Genomic DNA, 16,936 nt, shown 5'->3' with positions numbered 1-16,936 from the left:
ATCAAGTCTTTGGTGCCTATTGTCTGTCTGTCAAGGTATATGCTAACCTCTTGGGCTCCCTCAGTCCCTACTCATAAGTACATGGTACAGAGTCATCCTGGCTGACATACTCTGTCATACCCTGTCACCTAAACCTCTCCAGCCCTGCATCTCTCTCCTCCTGCTCTGGCTGTACTTGTCCTCACATCCACAGGTACGCCGGTCTTCTCCTCAGCCATACTTAGGAGCAACCCTGTCCTCGTTTTCACTGTTTGCTATTGTTCCCAATTTAAGAGCTAGGACATAGGATTGTGAAGGTTGTCTAGCCCATCACCAGGAAGGCCTTCTCTTCCCCCCTCTTCCATTCCTATCTAAAGAATGCACAGCAGGAGATTTAGGGTCCCTCCCTTCTGCGGTCTGTTGGGGCCCTCTCTGAAATAATGGCTTTTATATCTCTAATCCTAAAATCAATAATTCAACTTCCCACAAACTGGGATCTCCTGTTTCCTACAGCCTGGCAGCTAAAGATGGCTTCTAAGTTTTTGTTTTGTTGTTTTGAGGCTAGTGTCTTCCTAGCTGATGTGGAACTCCACCATACAAAGGAGGCTGGCCTTGAACTTGTGGTGATGCTCCTGCCTCTTGGACTTTTCTGATCTTAAATGGTTAGGGACATAGGAAAAGAAGAATAACAACAGGTTTGGGTTTTTGTTTGTTTGTTTGTTTGTTTGTTTGTTTGTATTCTGGTTTATTTTTTACTTATAGGAGAACACTGTCGCTATCTTCAGACACACCAGAAGAGGGCATCGGATCTCATTACAGATGGCTGTGAGCCACCATGTGGTTGCTGGGAATTGAACTCAGGATCTCTGGAAGAACAGACAGTGCTCTTAACCACTGAGCCGTCTCTCCCAACTCCCAACAAATAATAGTTTTTGACATGAAAAAAGTCTCTCAAAATTCACTTCAGTGCCCATACACTATTAAATGTAGTCTAGGGCCGCTGTCCTGATACAGTGACAGGGTTCAGGAATCAAGACAGAAGCCTATAAAGCCTAAAATATTTAATCTCCTATCATTTATAGAATGAGTCTGTCCTCCACTGTTGTACAGAGTTGGCTGCCGAACTTTTCTCCACGGACACCCAGAGTAACTGAAGCTCTAGTTTAGCTTTGATGGAGAGTTGACTCGGTATAACACCAAAGGCCAGCTCGGAGGAGTCTGGCGAGCTCAGCGCTGTCTCAGGGGCCCTGGCAGATGGGGGCTGCAGGTGTAGCTCAGCTGGCACAGGATTTGCCTAGCACGAAGCCCTCCCTGGGTCCAATCCCCACCACCGCATCAACTAAGTGTGTGGTGCACCCCCGTAACCCCAGAGTTTGGGAGATGAGGGAAAGAGAATAGAAACTTAGAAGGTCATTCTCCACTACATAGCCACTTCCTGGGTGGGCTAGGGATGATCTCCATTCCTTCCCCTCTTTTTCTTTCTTGCTTCCCTCACTCCTTCCTTTCTTCCTTTCTTCCTTTCCACCTTTCCTCCTTTCCTCCTTTCCTTCTTCCTTTCTTTCTCCTCCTTCCTTTCTTTCTCCTCCTCACTTCCCTCTCCCTCTCTCTCTCTCTCTCTCTCTCTCTCTCTCTCTCTTTCTCTTTTTCTCTTTGTCTTTCTAGTTTTTCAAGATAGGGTTTCTCTCTGTGTGTGACAGCCCTGGCTTTTCTGGAACTCACTTTGTAGACCAGGCTGGCCTCAACTCACCTGCCTCTGCCTCCCACCCAGGACACCCACCACACCCTTTCTTAAAAATAAACAGACAGTCAGACAGACAAACTATGTAGAAGCAGGCATAAGTAAAAATCCTGGCTTGGGGCAGAGACCTGGCTTCTTCTCAGCTCTTGGTAAGTGATAGGTTATTTCCTTACCATCTGTGAAATGAACCAATTCAAGCCAGATTAGATTATATTAAAGGCAGATTTATTGGGAAGCTATACTCAGGTGAGTTCACTGGCCCCAAGAATTGAAGCCAGGGGAGTCACCATGGTGCTGGGGAAGTGGGAGGGGGAAGAGAGCAGAGAGAGAAAGAGGGAGACTAAAATGCCTGGATTTTATAGGCAAGAACCTCTGGGGAAGGGCAGCCCAGCCTCTGGGATGGAAAGTTCAATGTTGAGTGGCATCTGCCAGAAAGGAACTGAGGGCTGCTGGGAGAACCTAGAGGCCAGGTCTGCTTTGGTATGTAAAATATGTACCTCAGGGCTGGAGAGATGGCTTAGCAGTTAAGAGTACAGACTGTTCGTCCAGAGGTCCTGAGTTCAATTCCCAGCATCCACATGGTGGCTCACAACCATCTGTAATTGGATCTGATGCCTTCTTCTGGTGTGTCTGAAGAGAGTGATAATGTATTCACATATATAATAAATAAGTAAATCATATATATTATATCAATCAGTCTTTTGTCCAGGGGTCCAAAACCAAGTGCAAATTATTCATCTATGAGCTTCAAGACCAGGTCTGACAGTTTGGGCTGCTCAAAACTAGTCAAGTCTGACTTTGAACTCCTAATTCTCTGCTGTCATTTATCTCGTGGTGTGGTGGAGCTTCAGGCATGCTACCTCAGGCCCAACAGGAGATTCTACTTTTGTTTTTAAAGATTTATTTATTATATATAAATACACTGTAGCTGTACAGATGGTTGTGAGCCAGCATGTGGGTGCTGGGAATTGAACTCAGGACCTCTGGAAGAGCAGTCAGTGCTCTTAACCCCTGAGCCATCTCTCCAGTCCAAGATTCTATTTTTATTTTATTCATTCATTCGTTTGTTTGTTTGTTTCTTTGTTTGATTCGCCTTCTTTATGGTCACATCTTCCACCTTTCCGCTACAATGGCATCATGGCAGCTCAGTATGTAGTAGGGCCTTTAGAGAGTCTCCGAGAGAAGTGAGAAACTTTGTGAGGCCCCATTCAAAGAGATAGATTGACGGCAGTAGCCATTTTGAAAATGTTTATGGACTGAATCAAGAGATCTATCTGTCCTTGGCAGGCTTGGGTAGTCCTGTATTCATCAATTGTGTACTTAATCAATAATAGTAACCACTGGACAAGATTAGGGCTAGGAATGTGGCTCAGTTGGTAAAGCACTTGCTGAGCATGTGAAGCCCTGGGTTTGACCCCTGGCATAATTTGGGCTTGGTGATGGCTAATTTGTAATCATGGGAAGTGGAGGCAGAAGGATCAATTGAAAGTTACCCTCTGCAACGTAAAAAGGCTAAGGCCTGTCTGGGCTACCCGAGACCATTTATAAACAAACAAACAAACATTAATTATAAATAAATAAGGTAAAAAAATTAATTACTACTAATAATGTAATGTAGTAGCTCACATCTGCAAGCCCAGCAACTGAGAAAGCGAAGCAGAGGATTGACTGTCAATCAACCAGCCTGGGTTACATTGTGAGCTTTAGGTAAGCCTGGGCTACCAAACTGGCTGTCCTGCACCTTTAATCTCAGCACTTGATAATCAGAGAAAGGTTCTGTGGACTCCAGGCTGGCCTGGCCTACATAGGGACTTCCAGGAAAAGCCAGGGCTACATAAAGAAACCCTGGCTCAAAAAATACAAACTATTTAAGTATGTACACAGGGCATGGTGGTGGCATATTAGACCTTTAATCCCTGTATTGGGGACAGAAACAAGACAGATCTCAGTGAGTTCGAGACCACCCTGGTCTCCATAATGAGGTCCAATCTCCACCATTTACCTCAAAATTGTAAAGAATGGCCAAAAATAGGAGGATTCCCTCACAAATTTCAAGCAGTGAGTCCAGGAGAGCAAGGATGACATAGGATTGCAGGCGTACAGAGAGATATAAATAAATATAATGAAACTTTGCTAAGAATAGGAGTTTACAAAGAAATGGGCATTGTGCCACACACCTTTATTCCCAGCACTTGGGAGGCAAAGGCAGGTGGACTTCTGAGTTCGGGGTCAGGCTGGTCTACAGAGAAAGTTCCAGGACAGTCAGGGCTTCATAGAGAAACCCTGTCTTAAAAAAACAAACAAACAAACAAACAAACAAACCCCTCCCTCAAGTTTAAACATAATAAGAAAAGATGTTTTCTGACCCCTTTATCTTTCAATGTCTGTTGAAAGTTAATTTAAATTCTACTTCTGAGGCAAGGGATGTAGCTCAGTAGTAGAGCTTTTGCCCAGCCTGTGTGAGGCGTCACCTGTCAGCATCAAAAACGAAGAATCCCAAAGCTACTTCTTCCACTAGTTTTATTTCCTGCATCGTCTAGGCCCCTGCCAGGCACGGCCAGTTGTCTTCAGTCAGCCGGACCTGAAAACTGCAGCCCAGAGAGTCTGGAGGGCACGATATTGTCATAGGCAAGGCATTCTTCCTGTCTTAGTCCTGGGTCCTGGTCTGGTGGTAAGAGGCTCTGTGGGTCTGGCTTCCCCAGCTTACTCGTAGGGAGTAAGGAGAGGGAAGCCATGTCTGAGCCTTGGAGGTGGGTCAAGTAGTAGTTTAGAGGTTTCTGTTCTGTCTGGCAGATGAAGAGCAGAGCAAAACAGGAAGTCAGGATCTGCCATTTCTGAGCAAACGTAGAACTGTCTCTGGGTATCCATGGACTGAGGTGCTAGATTCTAGGCCGACTGAACGGTGTCCTCAATACAGGCCTTGCATTTGTTGCTCTACAAGTGGGCACTTCTTGGGTATACAGACTTCCTTTGCAGCACTAAGTGATCACCAGGGTCCATAAATGGGTGAGGTTGAAAAGCACCCCAATCCCCCAACCTCATTGCGCGCTCTCTCTCTCTCTCTCTCTCTCTCTCTCTCTCTCTCTCTCTCTCTCTCTCTCTCTCTCTCTCTCTCTCTCTCTCTCTCTCTCTCTCTCTCTCTCATTCTCGATGCTCAGCACGGACTAGTTTGTCACCCAGGTAAAACTTCGGGGTAAAGATCTCACAGTTACTGTAGGAAATAGAGTGTTGGAGTCCAGGACTGCAGGTTGGGAACTTTTGGCCAGAATGCCAAACTCTTGGAATACAGCTGAGACTTTCATACCCAGCAATGGGGTTTTGATCAAGAACTCCCCACTCTCCAGGGCACATCTTGGGGCCAGAGGAGGCGGGAGGTTGTGTGCCTTAGGATGGGGGCAGCTCCAGGGTGGCAAGCGCCTTTTGCCCTCCTTGCTTTGGCATCCCAGGGCTGTCCCTTTAAACTACAGACCATGATGTCACCACAGACAGTAAGTGACAGGAGGGGCACTGCAGGCCGGGAGACTGGACTGCATTTCCCAGGAGCCTCTAGTGAGCCACACCCCTCCCAGCAGGCGCTAACGCAAAGCAGACTATTAACCCCTCCAATGCCGGATTCAAGGGGTTTTTGTAAGTGTCCAGCTTCACTCTGGGCTGAGTATGAGGTTCTTGTGGGAATAGCCTGAGGCACAGTGGCTCAGATCAAATTTTGGGCCTGGTACATCATTCTAGGCCTCTGTCCTGCTGCAGTCCTGGCATTAGCAGATTCCAACACCAGAGTCCTCTTTTTTCCCTACACAGTGTTCCTTCCAGAATTCTGGAGTCCAGTAGTGAGCTGGGTCTGTCCCACTTTGCTTGCAGGTTTTAAAATACTCAGCTTTGTCTTGCGGAGTTCCTCCCCCTTGCTCCGAGGTTACCCGTAAGGTTCTGTCGCTTTCTTTAAGCAGAGTGGGGACTACATTTCCCAGCGGCCCTGAGTCTTCCCTGACGCAGCCCCCCCTAGCGGAGGGAGGTGAGGGCCGGGAGGGGGGAGGTGACTTGATGTCATCCTGAGCAGCTGGGCGGCGGGTGCCGGTGCGCAGCGAGCCGGGGCTCCCGCTGCGCTGCACCGCGCGGATCTGAGTCCAGAGATTTCTGCCGAGGGTCGCGTGCTGCCAGGGCCCAGCCCAGAGCCCACCGAGCGCCCGACCCCTTTTGGGGCTGAGCTGGGGGCATGCTCCAGCACCCCCAGAGCCTGGGAGCGAACCCAGGAGCGCCGCCGCCCAGCCCCAGCGCCCCGAGCGGCGGAACCACCGCTAAGGACCCTTGAACCGTCGTCTCCTCCACCAAGGCAACCTCTAGGGTCGGCGACCAAAGTCTGGATTTCTGAGGAGTGAGTGTGTACCCCAATACCACATTGAGGTTTGGAGAGCAGGAAGGAGCGGGATATGGGGAGGGATGCTAGAGGTGCTAAAAGCGAGCGCACGAGAGCAGGACCCATATTTTTTGGGTGAATGCACCGGGACGGGAGCCATTAGTGGAGCTGGAGAGTCACACTGCTGTAAGGAGCTGGGGATGCTAAACAGAGTCCCCATCCTGAGTAGAAACCATAGGCCGTACTTGGGGAGGGGCTACTCTAGAGCTTGGGTCTGGAAGAAGGGAGGGCCATGATTGCACCCTTGTTTTGGGGGTCTAGCAAGGGAAGGAGGGAAAAGAAGTGAAGGAGTAACTGCAGCACGCGCGGGCTGTCTTTGGAAAGAACCGACCTGCTTGCTCTCTGTGTCTCTCCTGCTGACCTTTCTAACCTGACTTTTCAGAAGAGCCAGCGTGGGAACCCAGACTGGACTCTTCTGGACCTCCAGGAAAGAGCTGAGCCATTGCCTTTCGACTTTGCCTGCCCCCCCAGGACTGGGCAGTTGCCAGAGGCCCTGGGGGGGTCAGGACTGTGGTCTTCACCCCCACCCCCCAACACGCTGGGCAGGATGGGTCCCAGTTAGTGTGTGTGGTCTCATTCAGCTTACTCCAGACCCACAAGGAGCCCCTTGGGCTCTGAAAGATTGACTTGCTGCCCTCTGGCCATGGAGACGAAGCTGCCCCCTGCAAGCACCCCCACAAGCCCCTCCTCCCCGGGGCTGTCTCCAGTGCCACCACCAGACAAGGTGGATGGCTTCTCCCGCCGATCCCTCCGCAGGGCCCGGCCCCGACGCTCACACAGCTCTTCTCAGTTCCGCTATCAGAGCAACCAGCAAGAGCTCACTCCACTGCCCCTGCTCAAAGGTGAGCTGTTGTTGGTTGCCAGGGTACCTAAGTCCAGAAGGAAGCAAGGTGGGGGAGGACCAAGGGAGAAGCAGCTGTCAGGTAGAGTTTGGATACTCTCTTAGGCCAGGAATTCCACTGGAACTGACCCCCCAGTCTCCAGGCCTCTGCTGACGCATGGCCTGACTGGCCTGTCATCTCTGGAGGTGGGGCATCTTGAAGTGGTGCCAGGGGCAGGCAAGGGCCAAGGGTGGGGCACACAGCCTAGGTTTCAGGAGGCTACTATCAGTCCAGCCAGCTGCCTAGGTCCTGGGTAGGTGCTTGGCATGGTTCCCTGTGATCACCACGTGCCCCCCACCCCCAACTTCACTCCTGCCCGCTTTCTACGTTTGGTTCACAGATCCATGTGCAGAGGGAGGTAGTGGCTGTTGGGAACCATGCCTGCATATTCAGGGTTTGTGATCTTGCTTTAAAATCATGAGGTCTCTGCTCCTGGATTAGAAGAGAAGACCACTTTCCTACCCTCAGCTTCCCAGGAGTGAAGGATAGGACTAGAACTGTTTGCTTGCTGTACCACAGTACCTTGTATGGGGGCACCTGAGGCTTCCTGGAAAGTCATTCCGAGGGATGAGGAGTTCCACCCCTGTCCAGAGTGACAGCTTGATCCAGGCAGTCTCCCTGTCCCTCTCCCCAGATGTGCCAGCCTCTGAGTTACATGAGTTGCTAAGCCGGAAACTGGCCCAATGTGGGGTGATGTTTGACTTCTTGGACTGTGTGGCTGACCTCAAGGGCAAGGAGGTGAAGCGTGCAGCCCTCAATGAACTTGTGGAATGTGTGGGGAGCACCCGGGGGGTCCTCATTGAGCCTGTCTACCCAGACATCATCCGCATGGTAAGCACTGGCCAGCCTCGGGTACCCTATTAATCTACCTCTCGGACCCCGGTGGGAAGAATTAACGTACACCCTTCAGTTTGGCCTCAGGGGCCTTGCTTCCATTTCTACTGAGTCCCACTGCTGCCTCCCAGGACCCTCTCAGGATCTCCTCTCCCTATTGTCCCTATACTTAGTGAGATGGGCCTAGGGTAGCTGTCCTCCAGGCCACTTGCCTTCCATGGTCTAACTAAGGCATGGGCTGTTCTGTGCAGCCCTCTCTCATAGTCTGGCCAGAAACGCCTTGGCTCTGAATGCCTGGGGACTTCACTGCTTACACCTTACCACCACCACTGAATCACATCCACGTATGGATGTGTCAAGCCACCCTTGGGTCTCCAGCCCTTGGCGTAGGGCTTGCATGAACTTGGTGTTTAGATGAAGATTGCCCAGAAGAATGAGTTCCTTGCTGGGAAGTAGGTCAGTCCAGGAGAATTGGATGAGGACTGGTGGTAAAACTCAGTGTAAGGCCTCAGGTTCAATCCCCATGTCCTCACTGTACTTAGAAAGTGCTTGGCTGGGGTTGGGGATTTAGCTCAGTGGTAGAGCGCTTGCCTAGCAAGTGCAAGGCCCTGGGTTCGGTTCCCAGCTCTGAAAAAAAGAAAAAAAAAAAAAAAAAAAAAGAAAGTGCTTGGCCATGCTAGGCAGTGGTGGCTTGCACACCTTTAATATCAATACTTGGAGGTGGAGGCAGGTGGATATCTGAGTTCGAGGCTAGCCTGGTCTACAGAGAGAGTTCCAGGATAGCCAGAGCTCTGTTACACAGATAAAATCCTGTCCCCACAAACAAAAAACAAACAAAATAAGTGAGTAACCTGATTGCATACTGGCAATCCTAGTTACTTAGAAGGCTGAACAGGAAGGCCACAAACTCATTACCTGCTTGGGATAGAGAGAGCTTTGAGAGTTCCCCAAACGTCTGCTTCTGTGGTCTCATCCTTCAACTCCCCCCGACCCTTCCTCTACCAGATATCAGTAAATATCTTCCGGACCCTGCCGCCCAGTGAGAACCCTGAATTTGACCCTGAAGAAGATGAGCCCAACCTTGAGCCTTCGTGGCCACATCTACAGGTATGAAGGGCTGGGGAGCAGGGGCTGCATTTCAGAGTAGATTGGATAACAGGGGAGACCCTGACTGTTGGCCGAGAACTGCAGGGTAAGGGGAGTAGAAAGGCTGTAGCTAAACTCACTCCTTGCTCTGTCTCCCACCCCCAGCTGGTATATGAGTTTTTCCTGCGGTTCTTGGAGAGTCCAGATTTCCAGCCCTCTGTGGCCAAGAGATACGTGGATCAAAAGTTTGTTCTGATGGTGACTTGGGGAGCCCAGGCGGGGTGGCACCATACAGCAGGCACAGGCTATCTAAGGGACATGGGATAGGATGGGGGAAAACAGCTTGACATCTGGGTTTATCTTACCCTGGGTCCTGCAGCTCCTGGAGCTATTTGACAGCGAGGACCCCCGGGAACGTGAGTACCTCAAGACCATCTTGCATCGGGTATACGGCAAGTTCCTGGGTCTCCGGGCCTACATCCGCAAACAGTGCAACCACATCTTCCTCCGGTGCGTTGTCCTGCCTGCCCAGCAGAAGTCTGGGAGGGAGGCGGGGAAGAAGGGACCTGCTGGGCCTCCCGGGGTGTATGTTTATCAAGTTCTGGGTATGCAATGTAGTATTCATTATAGGAAGCCTGTCAAACCGGCAGAGAATAAGTATTTATTCCCATTTACAGATGAGAAAATAGAGGCCAAGTGAGAATACTATAGGAAGATAGTTACGTAGTTTAGAGGAACCAAGGCAGCCTGCAGGGATGTAGGAGCTCGATCTAATCTTTACCAGTCTGGCCTATAATCACCTATAGGTCGTTCTTGCTTTCTGAGCATGTTCCGAACACCATATCCACTGGACATGGGGAGTCCCTGTGACCTTGTAGTTGAGACCATGGCTCTATATTTGAGTTTGGTTCCAGTGTTTTGGTGAACTTGGGCAACTCCTTGAGGTTCTGCTCTTGCTTCATCCTTTGAAGTGGGCACACTGCCTGTGCTAATGTGGAGCCTCCAAAACCCCTGGCATAGCTCCTGGCCTGAGGTGGGGCTTCTGAAACATTAGCTGTTGTTTCTAGTGATAAAACAGAGAGGCTCAGAGTCCATTACTCCCCCATTTATTAACTTTGAGGTGAGTAGCCTTTAGCTACAGAGTCTCAACTTCATCTCTGTAATGGTTTTCCTCGGTCCTGCCTCCTCGGGGGTTTTGAGAATCACAGTGCTGGGTAGAGGTGTTTGCCTTTGCATGGAAATTGAAAGTCCTAGGCTAGGTGCCTGCGGGCTGGCTGGGCACCAGGTAAGGAGTGCTAGGGACCTGAAGAAGTGAGCTGGGGCTGTCTCCAGGAAGAGAGACTGGGACTGACAGTGGCTGAGATGCCTGGTCTGAGAAAGACATTTTGGATCTTCCCATGTGGGTGTGGACTCAATGGGCGATGTTTTGGGGCACCAGGAAGGGAGCACTCCCATGGGGAGAGTTGGACAGCTGTGTGAGATGAGTCAGAACTGTTGGCAGGAAGGGTGACAGGGAGCTGGACCTGTCCCAAAGCTCCCACCCTCCAGATCCATCTCTTCTCCCGCAGGTTCATCTATGAGCTGGAGCACTTTAATGGTGTGGCTGAGCTGTTAGAGATCTTAGGAAGGTAATTCTCCTTGGGCTTTGGCTGGGCCTGGGGTTTCTGGTGGGAGGGACTGGGGGCCTGCTTGGCTGAGCTCTGCTCCTCTCTTCTGTCCACTCCAAAGCATCATCAATGGCTTTGCGCTGCCCCTGAAGACTGAGCACAAACAGTTCCTGGTTCGAGTCCTCATCCCCTTGCACTCTGTCAAGTCACTGTCTGTTTTTCATGCTCAGGTGAGCCCAGGCCTGGCCTTGCAACAGCAGCAGCAGCAGCAGCAGCAGCAGCATCATTTGCTGACACTCAGGGCTGCCTGTGGGGCCAGGAAGTCAAGTTGACACTTACTGATCCTCTCTCACCCCCGAGTCTCTACTCATTCAGTGTCCTCTACCTGAGAGCTGGCCTCACACACCAGCTCTGTGAGTCTCTAGCACTCAGAGCCGGGTGCCTTGTAGGTCCAGAGCAGCAGTAAGTGCTCAGTGAACAAGCGTGTGAAGGCAGTAATGAGCAGATAGATGCCTGGCACGCTGTCCTAGGCAGCTAGTTCTTGGCTCCTGGCCCTTCCTGACCTTGGCTACTTCTTTCCACCCTGGCCCCGCAGCTGGCATACTGTGTGGTGCAGTTCCTGGAGAAGGATGCGACCTTGACAGAGCATGTGAGTGCCTTGGAGGGAAGGTGGGCCCCTCGCTCTTCAGGTCTGACTCCTTCTCCACCTTCTAGGTTATCCGGGGGCTTCTCAAATACTGGCCTAAAACCTGCACCCAGAAGGAGGTATGAAGGGTTCTCACAACCCTGACAGTAGTGGGGAGGGCTCAGCTTCCAGAAGGCGAGCAGGCGTGTACTTTAGGGGAATGTGAGCTGCTGCCCTGCCCTCTCCCCAGGTGATGTTCCTGGGGGAGATGGAAGAGATTCTCGATGTGATCGAGCCCTCCCAGTTTGTGAAGATCCAGGAGCCTCTCTTCAAGCAGGTGGCTCGCTGTGTCTCCAGCCCCCATTTCCAGGTATATGACAAAAGGGGGGTGGGGGTGGGATCAGGGCAGGGGCGGAGCTTGGCAAGGATTCTCAGTTACCCTAACATAGCCCCCTTCTCACCTCAGTTCTCTTTCAGCCCTAGGCCTGGTAACAGGGAGATGATGGCCTTAGGGTCATGAGTCGTAGGGCCAGACCTAGACATGTACTCCACTGGCTGAGAGGCTTTACACTTGTCTAAGTGGGTTTCCCTGAATATAAAATGGGCCAACATTTCCTATTGAGAGGAACAAGAGCTCATAGTTGTAAACCAGGGAAACGGACCCAACGTGGGCTGCAGAGTTGTGGGCCCCTCTCCTCTTTTCTCGCTGACTTTAGATTTCACTGGTCCCCATTTTCTGGCCAGGAGGTTTAGTTCCCCATGCTATTCTATACTTATTCCCATCCCTAGGAGTCATAACCTGGTGGAAGTTTGTTCTTCCTCATGATGGCTCTAGGATTTCACTTTTAAAACACCTTGAAGTACAGGGACTGCTTTCATTCTGACGACAGCTGGTGGAGATAGATGGGTGTTCTTACCCCATTCCCTCAGCAGATAGCCGAACCTTAGAAGCAGAATGCCTTGTGGGGCTGTGCACACACAGTGGGCTCTGGAGGAGCAGGGCTGCCCACGTTGCCTGTAAAGCCAGGGTTTTTTTCTCCCTCCACTTTTTTCTCTAGTGGGTCAGATAAGCCCTCAGGATGGGGTGTGGAAGTTAGGGGTTCTGGGTTTGAGGCTAAAGAGAAAAAGCAGACCTTGCACACCCAAAAGCCACGACTAGGCCCTCTCCCTGCTTCACCCGCTCAGGTTGCAGAGCGGGCTCTGTATTTCTGGAACAATGAGTACATCCTGAGCCTCATTGAGGACAACTGCCACACTGTGCTGCCTGCGGTATTTGGGACCCTCTACCAAGTGTCCAAGGAGCACTGGAATCAGTGAGTGCCCAAGCTTTCCCACCCTTTGGAGACAGACACCACAACTAGTCCAGCCCCTGAGCAAATGTTGGGATGTCAAAGGGAGGTAAAAGCAAGGACATGAATGGACAGTGTTCTGGGACCGGGTGCAAGCAGAATGGTGTTTCATGAATCTCCTCACACCTCTCTTTGCTATGTCAGAACCATCGTGTCCCTGATCTACAACGTGCTCAAGACTTTCATGGAGATGAATGGGAAGCTGTTTGATGAGCTTACAGCCTCCTACAAGCTAGAAAAACAGCAGTGAGTACCGGGCAGGAGGCTAGCCACTGGGGAGGGACAGAGAAATAAGAAGGAATCAGACCCTTAGGCTGTGGAGAGAATGAAGAGGACCCCTCCCAGGGTGCTCAGCTGCATCCTGTGTCTGTCCTGTACGAGTACACCCCAGCCATTCTTTTCAGTACCCATGCCCACTGGCTGCTCTGACCCTGTACCAGCGCTTCAGTCAGGACAGCTCAAGACCCAGCTTGCCCTCTCCTCTCCTCTTCTCTAAGCCGAGGGTTCCCCACAGAGTCCTAATCACTTTATAGTGGGGTGGCAGTGAAGGAGCTTAGACTGCAGCTGCCAGAAGAGGAAGAGCTGCCTCACCCTCTCTCCCCAGGGAGCAGCAGAAGGCCCAGGAGCGGCAGGAACTTTGGCGAGGCTTGGAGGAACTGCGGTTACGCCGGCTACAGGGGACCCAAGGGGCCAAGGAAGCCCCTGTCCCAAGGCCTACGCCCCAGGTGGCTGCCAGTGGGGGTCAAAGCTAGATAAATCTAGAACAGGAGAAGCTAGACCCAGAGCTATCAGCCCCTCCATCCCTTCTGCCCAGGGGCCCAGGGAGGCCCATGCCTCCCCGTGGCCTTGCCAGCGTGGCTCTAGGACTCCCTACCAGCCCCATGGGAACAGCTTTCATGGAGGGGAGACCAGAAGGCAAGATGGTAGTCTTGGCAGCAGAACTCTCAGGCCCTTGTGGCAAGATTCTGGCAAGACTAGACCAGGGCAAGTCTTCGACTGGGAAGCTGCCATCGGGGATCCTCCCCTGCCCTACACAGCTAGGCTCCAGGCGGCAGCTGGGCTTCTCCCCCTGCTCCTGGCTTGGGCCATGGACACTCAGCACCTGGCTTGGCCTGCCTTGGTCTGGTCAGGGCCTTCCTCATCCCCATCATGGGGGCACAGTCTATTTATTCTGCCCAGCTCACCTTCAACAAGACATTGTCCAGGGACATCTTCCTCTCCTCCCCCTTGCCCTGAACTTCCTTATCCCCTTTTTATTTATTGGGCAGGGGGAGGGGTGAGGGCACAGGCAAGAAGAGAGTCACATTGTCCTGGGGTGAGGGGGGGTCACAGTAATCATGGTCTGCTCCCTTCACCTGGCTAGGGGGCAGACTTAATAAAGAGCGAAACTCAAGCACTGCCTGCTTTATTGAGGACAGGGGTGAAGGAGAAAGCAGCAGTGAGACTGCTGAGGAGGCCAGGTAAACAGAGGCGAAGCCCCATCTTCAGACTCCAAAGAGGGCTGGTCTGAGAGAAGCACGACCTATCAGTGGCAGGACTGGAGGCCTGAGCCCTTCGGGGCCTAGTAGCGGGAGAGACGGCACATATCACACTGGCAGGCCCTAGCCGTGAAGATCTCGAGCTCCCCACGCTGGTTCCCCACGCAGTGCAGCCACACCCTCACCTGTTGGAGGAGGACCTAAGTTTGTTCCCATTCCTTTCCACCCTGGGCCCCCACCCTCATGCCCCCACCGGGGTCAGGCTCCTTACCTTTTTAAGGCTGCTGATGGTACAGCACTGAGAGACAGAGGTGATGTTGTGTCGATAGCCACTGGCAACCAGCACAGAGTACCGAGAAGGGAAAGCACTAGACTCACAGTGTCCTACACACGCCTGTGCCACATGGGAGCCCTGGCAGGTGCCATGGCGATCACTTCGCACTGTCACGTTAAAGGCTAGAAGGAGACAAAAAAGCAGTCTGTGAAGGCTGTGCTGGCCTGGTCACCTGTGCTTCCTGTCTGCAGCTACCCCCTCCCTCCATCCCTCCAACCCCCATACACCCTCCAACCCCCACCCCCATCCACTGTCCTAGCAGAGTTACTCACGGTGCAAGTGGCAGCCTGGGATTGGGACGGCTGCCTCCAGGCCATGCCCTTCAGTGACTGCCAGACCCAGCAGGCAGAAGAGCAAGACTCGAGGTGCCATGGGCATCTGAAAAGGAGTGGGTGGGAAGGGAAGTCTTTGCAGTTGTGTCTCTCCCCCAGCAAGCCAGGCTTCTGGGTCTTCCGACTGTGAGGTGTGCCTGGGTGGCACTGTTGATCCTCTCTGCCTTGGGTGGGAATGTGTGGGGTGCTTGCTTCCTTGCCTCAGCTACTCTGGAAGGCAATGAGCAGCCACTTGTGTGTATGCCATCCTTCTATGCACTGTCCCCTGGGATGTCTCTCATGGCTGGGGTACATACCAACCCTGGCCATTTCGGCCCCTCCCTCCCTAGCTCCACCAGCCTGGCTCCAGCAGTTTACCAGTCCGGCAGGAACTGTAGACTCCAGGTGCCTCCTGCTGGTCTCCAAGCTGGTGCTGGCTCTCCCGGCTTTTATTTGCTGGTGTTTTAGAGCCCCGCCCTCCTAGATATCAGCTTTCAGGCCCCTCCTAGCCTGAAGCCTCTGTACAGTCCCACCTGGAGATCAGGATCTGGGGTTTCTTCAGAATGCAGTCTGCAGACATTTCCCTTCCCATTAGGCTGTCTACTGTTGAATCCTAGAGGAAGTGAGGCAGGCCCAGGGGTGGCCCGTTGTGTCCTGTGGGCAGCTGGGTTTTCTTCACCCTCTGTGAGCTTGGGCAGGACTCTTACCTGATTAGCCATTCTCTGTCTTAAACCTGCTACCCTCAGCCCTGTTGCCGATCTGTCTTTTCGTGATTGCAAAGGAATGGGATTGAAAATCAACTTTTTTCTTAAAAGAATCTCACGTATCCCAGAGGCAACCTTGAACTTGATCCTCCTGCCTCCACCTCCTAAGTCCTGGAATCAGAGGCTCGAACCGCCATATTCAGTTCATGCTATTCTGGGGTCGAGCCCAGAGCCTCATACATGCTAAGGAGGCCCTCTACCAGTGGAGTTACATCCCCAATCCAAGAACGAGATTCTTTTGTTCAAGGCGCCCCACTAGTGAGGGCACCTAAGCTGTGTGGTGGGGCACTAGGGAAGGTCCATTTCAGTCTCCTAGAGTCCTGGGAGTGCTCAATCATGACATGGCCAGCTGCAGGGTAGAGTCTGAGCTAGAAAGCCTCGATAGTCCCTGGGATAGCAGGGACCAGCCTACATATAAGCCCAGCTAGACTCCAAGCTCAGTGGCTCCGTTGAGTCTGACTCTGCTTAGAGAGGAAAGGCTCCCTTTAAGAGTCACATTCTCATATCGTAGTATCTATCCATGGTGCTAAGTGACACCTGAGACAAGAATGTGACATGTTGAGGACTGTGGGTGTGGTTCTGTGGCAGAACACTTGCCAGGAAGCTTGGGGTTCTGGGTTCCATCCACCAGAACACAGCAAACAATAACAAAAACCTTAGTCAACATCAGCTGGAAGCTGAATGAAGAAGTACCCAGACCAAAGGTCTTCAGTGATCGCAGGCAGCCCCTCTTAGCCCTTACCAGCCCACACCTGCCAGAGCTTGAGAGTTCCTCAGAGTCTTCAAACCCTACCTCTCACTTTCCAGATACTCCCAGCCAGCATGGGCACTCAGCTCTTCAGGCTTTAGAGTGAAGTTCTCCTCAGGATTGTAGGACAGATGTAGTGAGCAGGGTCTGGAGAAACTGGTATCACCCATGTTGCTCGTCCCTTATCCCTACACCCTTGCTTTTGGTGTCCCCTGCTCAGGCCCCAGGTCCTGGGTTGCCTGCCCCCTCCCCCAACATCCTATTTCTTTTCCCTATCAAAGGGAGAGATAACCAAGCAAAGGGACTCAGAGGAACCAGCACTTTAGACCCTGGCTTCCCATTAGGAACCTTGTGGCATGTGACAGACAAGTGGTCTTTAAAGACTGGGGTAGTCCATCCTAATATTGGACTTTACTAAGTTGAAAAGCTAAAATGGGTTTTCCTAAATTTCCAACAATTATTCTTTTGGCTCTTTGAGGTCACATAAGCCCATGATGGGTCTCTAGATGGCTCTTGGGTGAAGAAAGGGCTTGGGAACCTTGGCCTTTTCCAGGGCCCTAACCGGCACTGGCTGTGTTCCTGTCGAGGTACCTTAGGGAGCACTATCCTTTGTGTCCCAAATGAGGACGGGATAGTTTGCTGGGGGCAGTGGAGCGGGACTCGGGCCAGTGAACCTTGTGTGACCTTATTCCCTGACCCCTAGTTAAGAACTAAGAGCTGAGAGCAGGTATACATCTCATGTGGTTCACTAAGCAACAACACAAGACAGGGGTTTTGGGGGAGGCCCTGAC

General features: G+C 51.9%; 2 protein-coding genes across 6 annotated transcripts; one reads left to right on the top strand and one right to left on the bottom strand.

Annotated features, from left to right (window-relative positions):
- Positions 1–5,729: 5,729 nt before the first annotated feature.
- Ppp2r5b (protein phosphatase 2, regulatory subunit B', beta) lies at positions 5,730–13,903 on the top strand. Of its 2 annotated transcripts, NM_181379.3 has the most exons (14): positions 5,774–6,086; positions 6,511–6,970; positions 7,644–7,840; positions 8,849–8,950; positions 9,095–9,187; positions 9,309–9,439; positions 10,498–10,557; positions 10,658–10,766; positions 11,132–11,185; positions 11,251–11,301; positions 11,412–11,531; positions 12,347–12,474; positions 12,655–12,756; positions 13,115–13,903. In NM_181379.3, exons 2-14 carry the CDS (start codon positions 6,772–6,774, stop codon positions 13,260–13,262), a joined length of 1,494 nt encoding a protein of 497 aa, NP_852044.1. In that variant the 5' UTR covers positions 5,774–6,086; positions 6,511–6,771; the 3' UTR covers positions 13,263–13,903. The 2 variants fall into 2 exon arrangements, with proteins under 2 accessions (XP_038935619.1, NP_852044.1); XM_039079691.2 differs by lacking the exons at positions 10,658–10,766; positions 11,412–11,531; positions 12,347–12,474; positions 12,655–12,756; positions 13,115–13,903 and having other exon boundaries at positions 5,730–6,086; positions 10,767–11,274.
- Positions 13,900–15,857, bottom strand: Gpha2 (glycoprotein hormone subunit alpha 2). 4 transcript variants are annotated; one of them, XM_063275625.1, is made up of 4 exons: positions 14,951–15,857; positions 14,595–14,864; positions 14,260–14,444; positions 13,900–14,173 (listed from the first exon to the last, which is right to left on the bottom strand). In XM_063275625.1, the coding sequence occupies exons 2-4, from the start codon at positions 14,698–14,700 to the stop codon at positions 14,072–14,074; spliced, it is 393 nt and encodes a 130-aa protein (XP_063131695.1). In that variant the 5' UTR covers positions 14,701–14,864; positions 14,951–15,857; the 3' UTR covers positions 13,900–14,071. The 4 variants fall into 4 exon arrangements, with proteins under 4 accessions (XP_063131695.1, XP_063131655.1, XP_063131610.1 ...); XM_063275585.1 differs by having other exon boundaries at positions 14,595–14,859; positions 15,012–15,857; XM_063275540.1 differs by having other exon boundaries at positions 14,595–14,700; positions 15,012–15,857.
- Positions 15,858–16,936: the final 1,079 nt, after the last annotated feature.

Source organism: Rattus norvegicus, chromosome 1, assembly GCF_036323735.1.
Source record: "Rattus norvegicus strain BN/NHsdMcwi chromosome 1, GRCr8, whole genome shotgun sequence".
In the NCBI taxonomy this organism is placed as follows: Eukaryota; Metazoa; Chordata; class Mammalia; order Rodentia; family Muridae; genus Rattus; species Rattus norvegicus.
This window is presented reverse-complemented; position numbering and strand designations above follow the sequence as displayed.

Bases quoted from the DNA above. Each gene is read 5' to 3' on its own strand.
- Ppp2r5b (NM_181379.3), top strand. From the start codon at position 6,772: ATGGAGACGAAGCTGCCCCCTGCAAGCACCCCCACAAGCCCCTCCTCC. The intron at 10,558-10,657 runs GTAATTCTCCTT...TCCACTCCAAAG, and splicing joins CTGTTAGAGATCTTAGGAAG to CATCATCAATGGCTTTGCGC. The intron at 11,302-11,411 runs GTATGAAGGGTT...CCCTCTCCCCAG, and splicing joins AAACCTGCACCCAGAAGGAG to GTGATGTTCCTGGGGGAGAT.
- Gpha2 (XM_063275625.1), bottom strand. From the start codon at position 14,700: ATGCCCATGGCACCTCGAGTCTTGCTCTTCTGCCTGCTGGGTCTGGCA. The intron at 14,445-14,594 runs GTGAGTAACTCT...GTCTCCTTCTAG, and splicing joins CCCAGGCTGCCACTTGCACC to CCTTTAACGTGACAGTGCGA. The intron at 14,174-14,259 runs GTAAGGAGCCTG...CTCCTCCAACAG, and splicing joins CCATCAGCAGCCTTAAAAAG to GTGAGGGTGTGGCTGCACTG.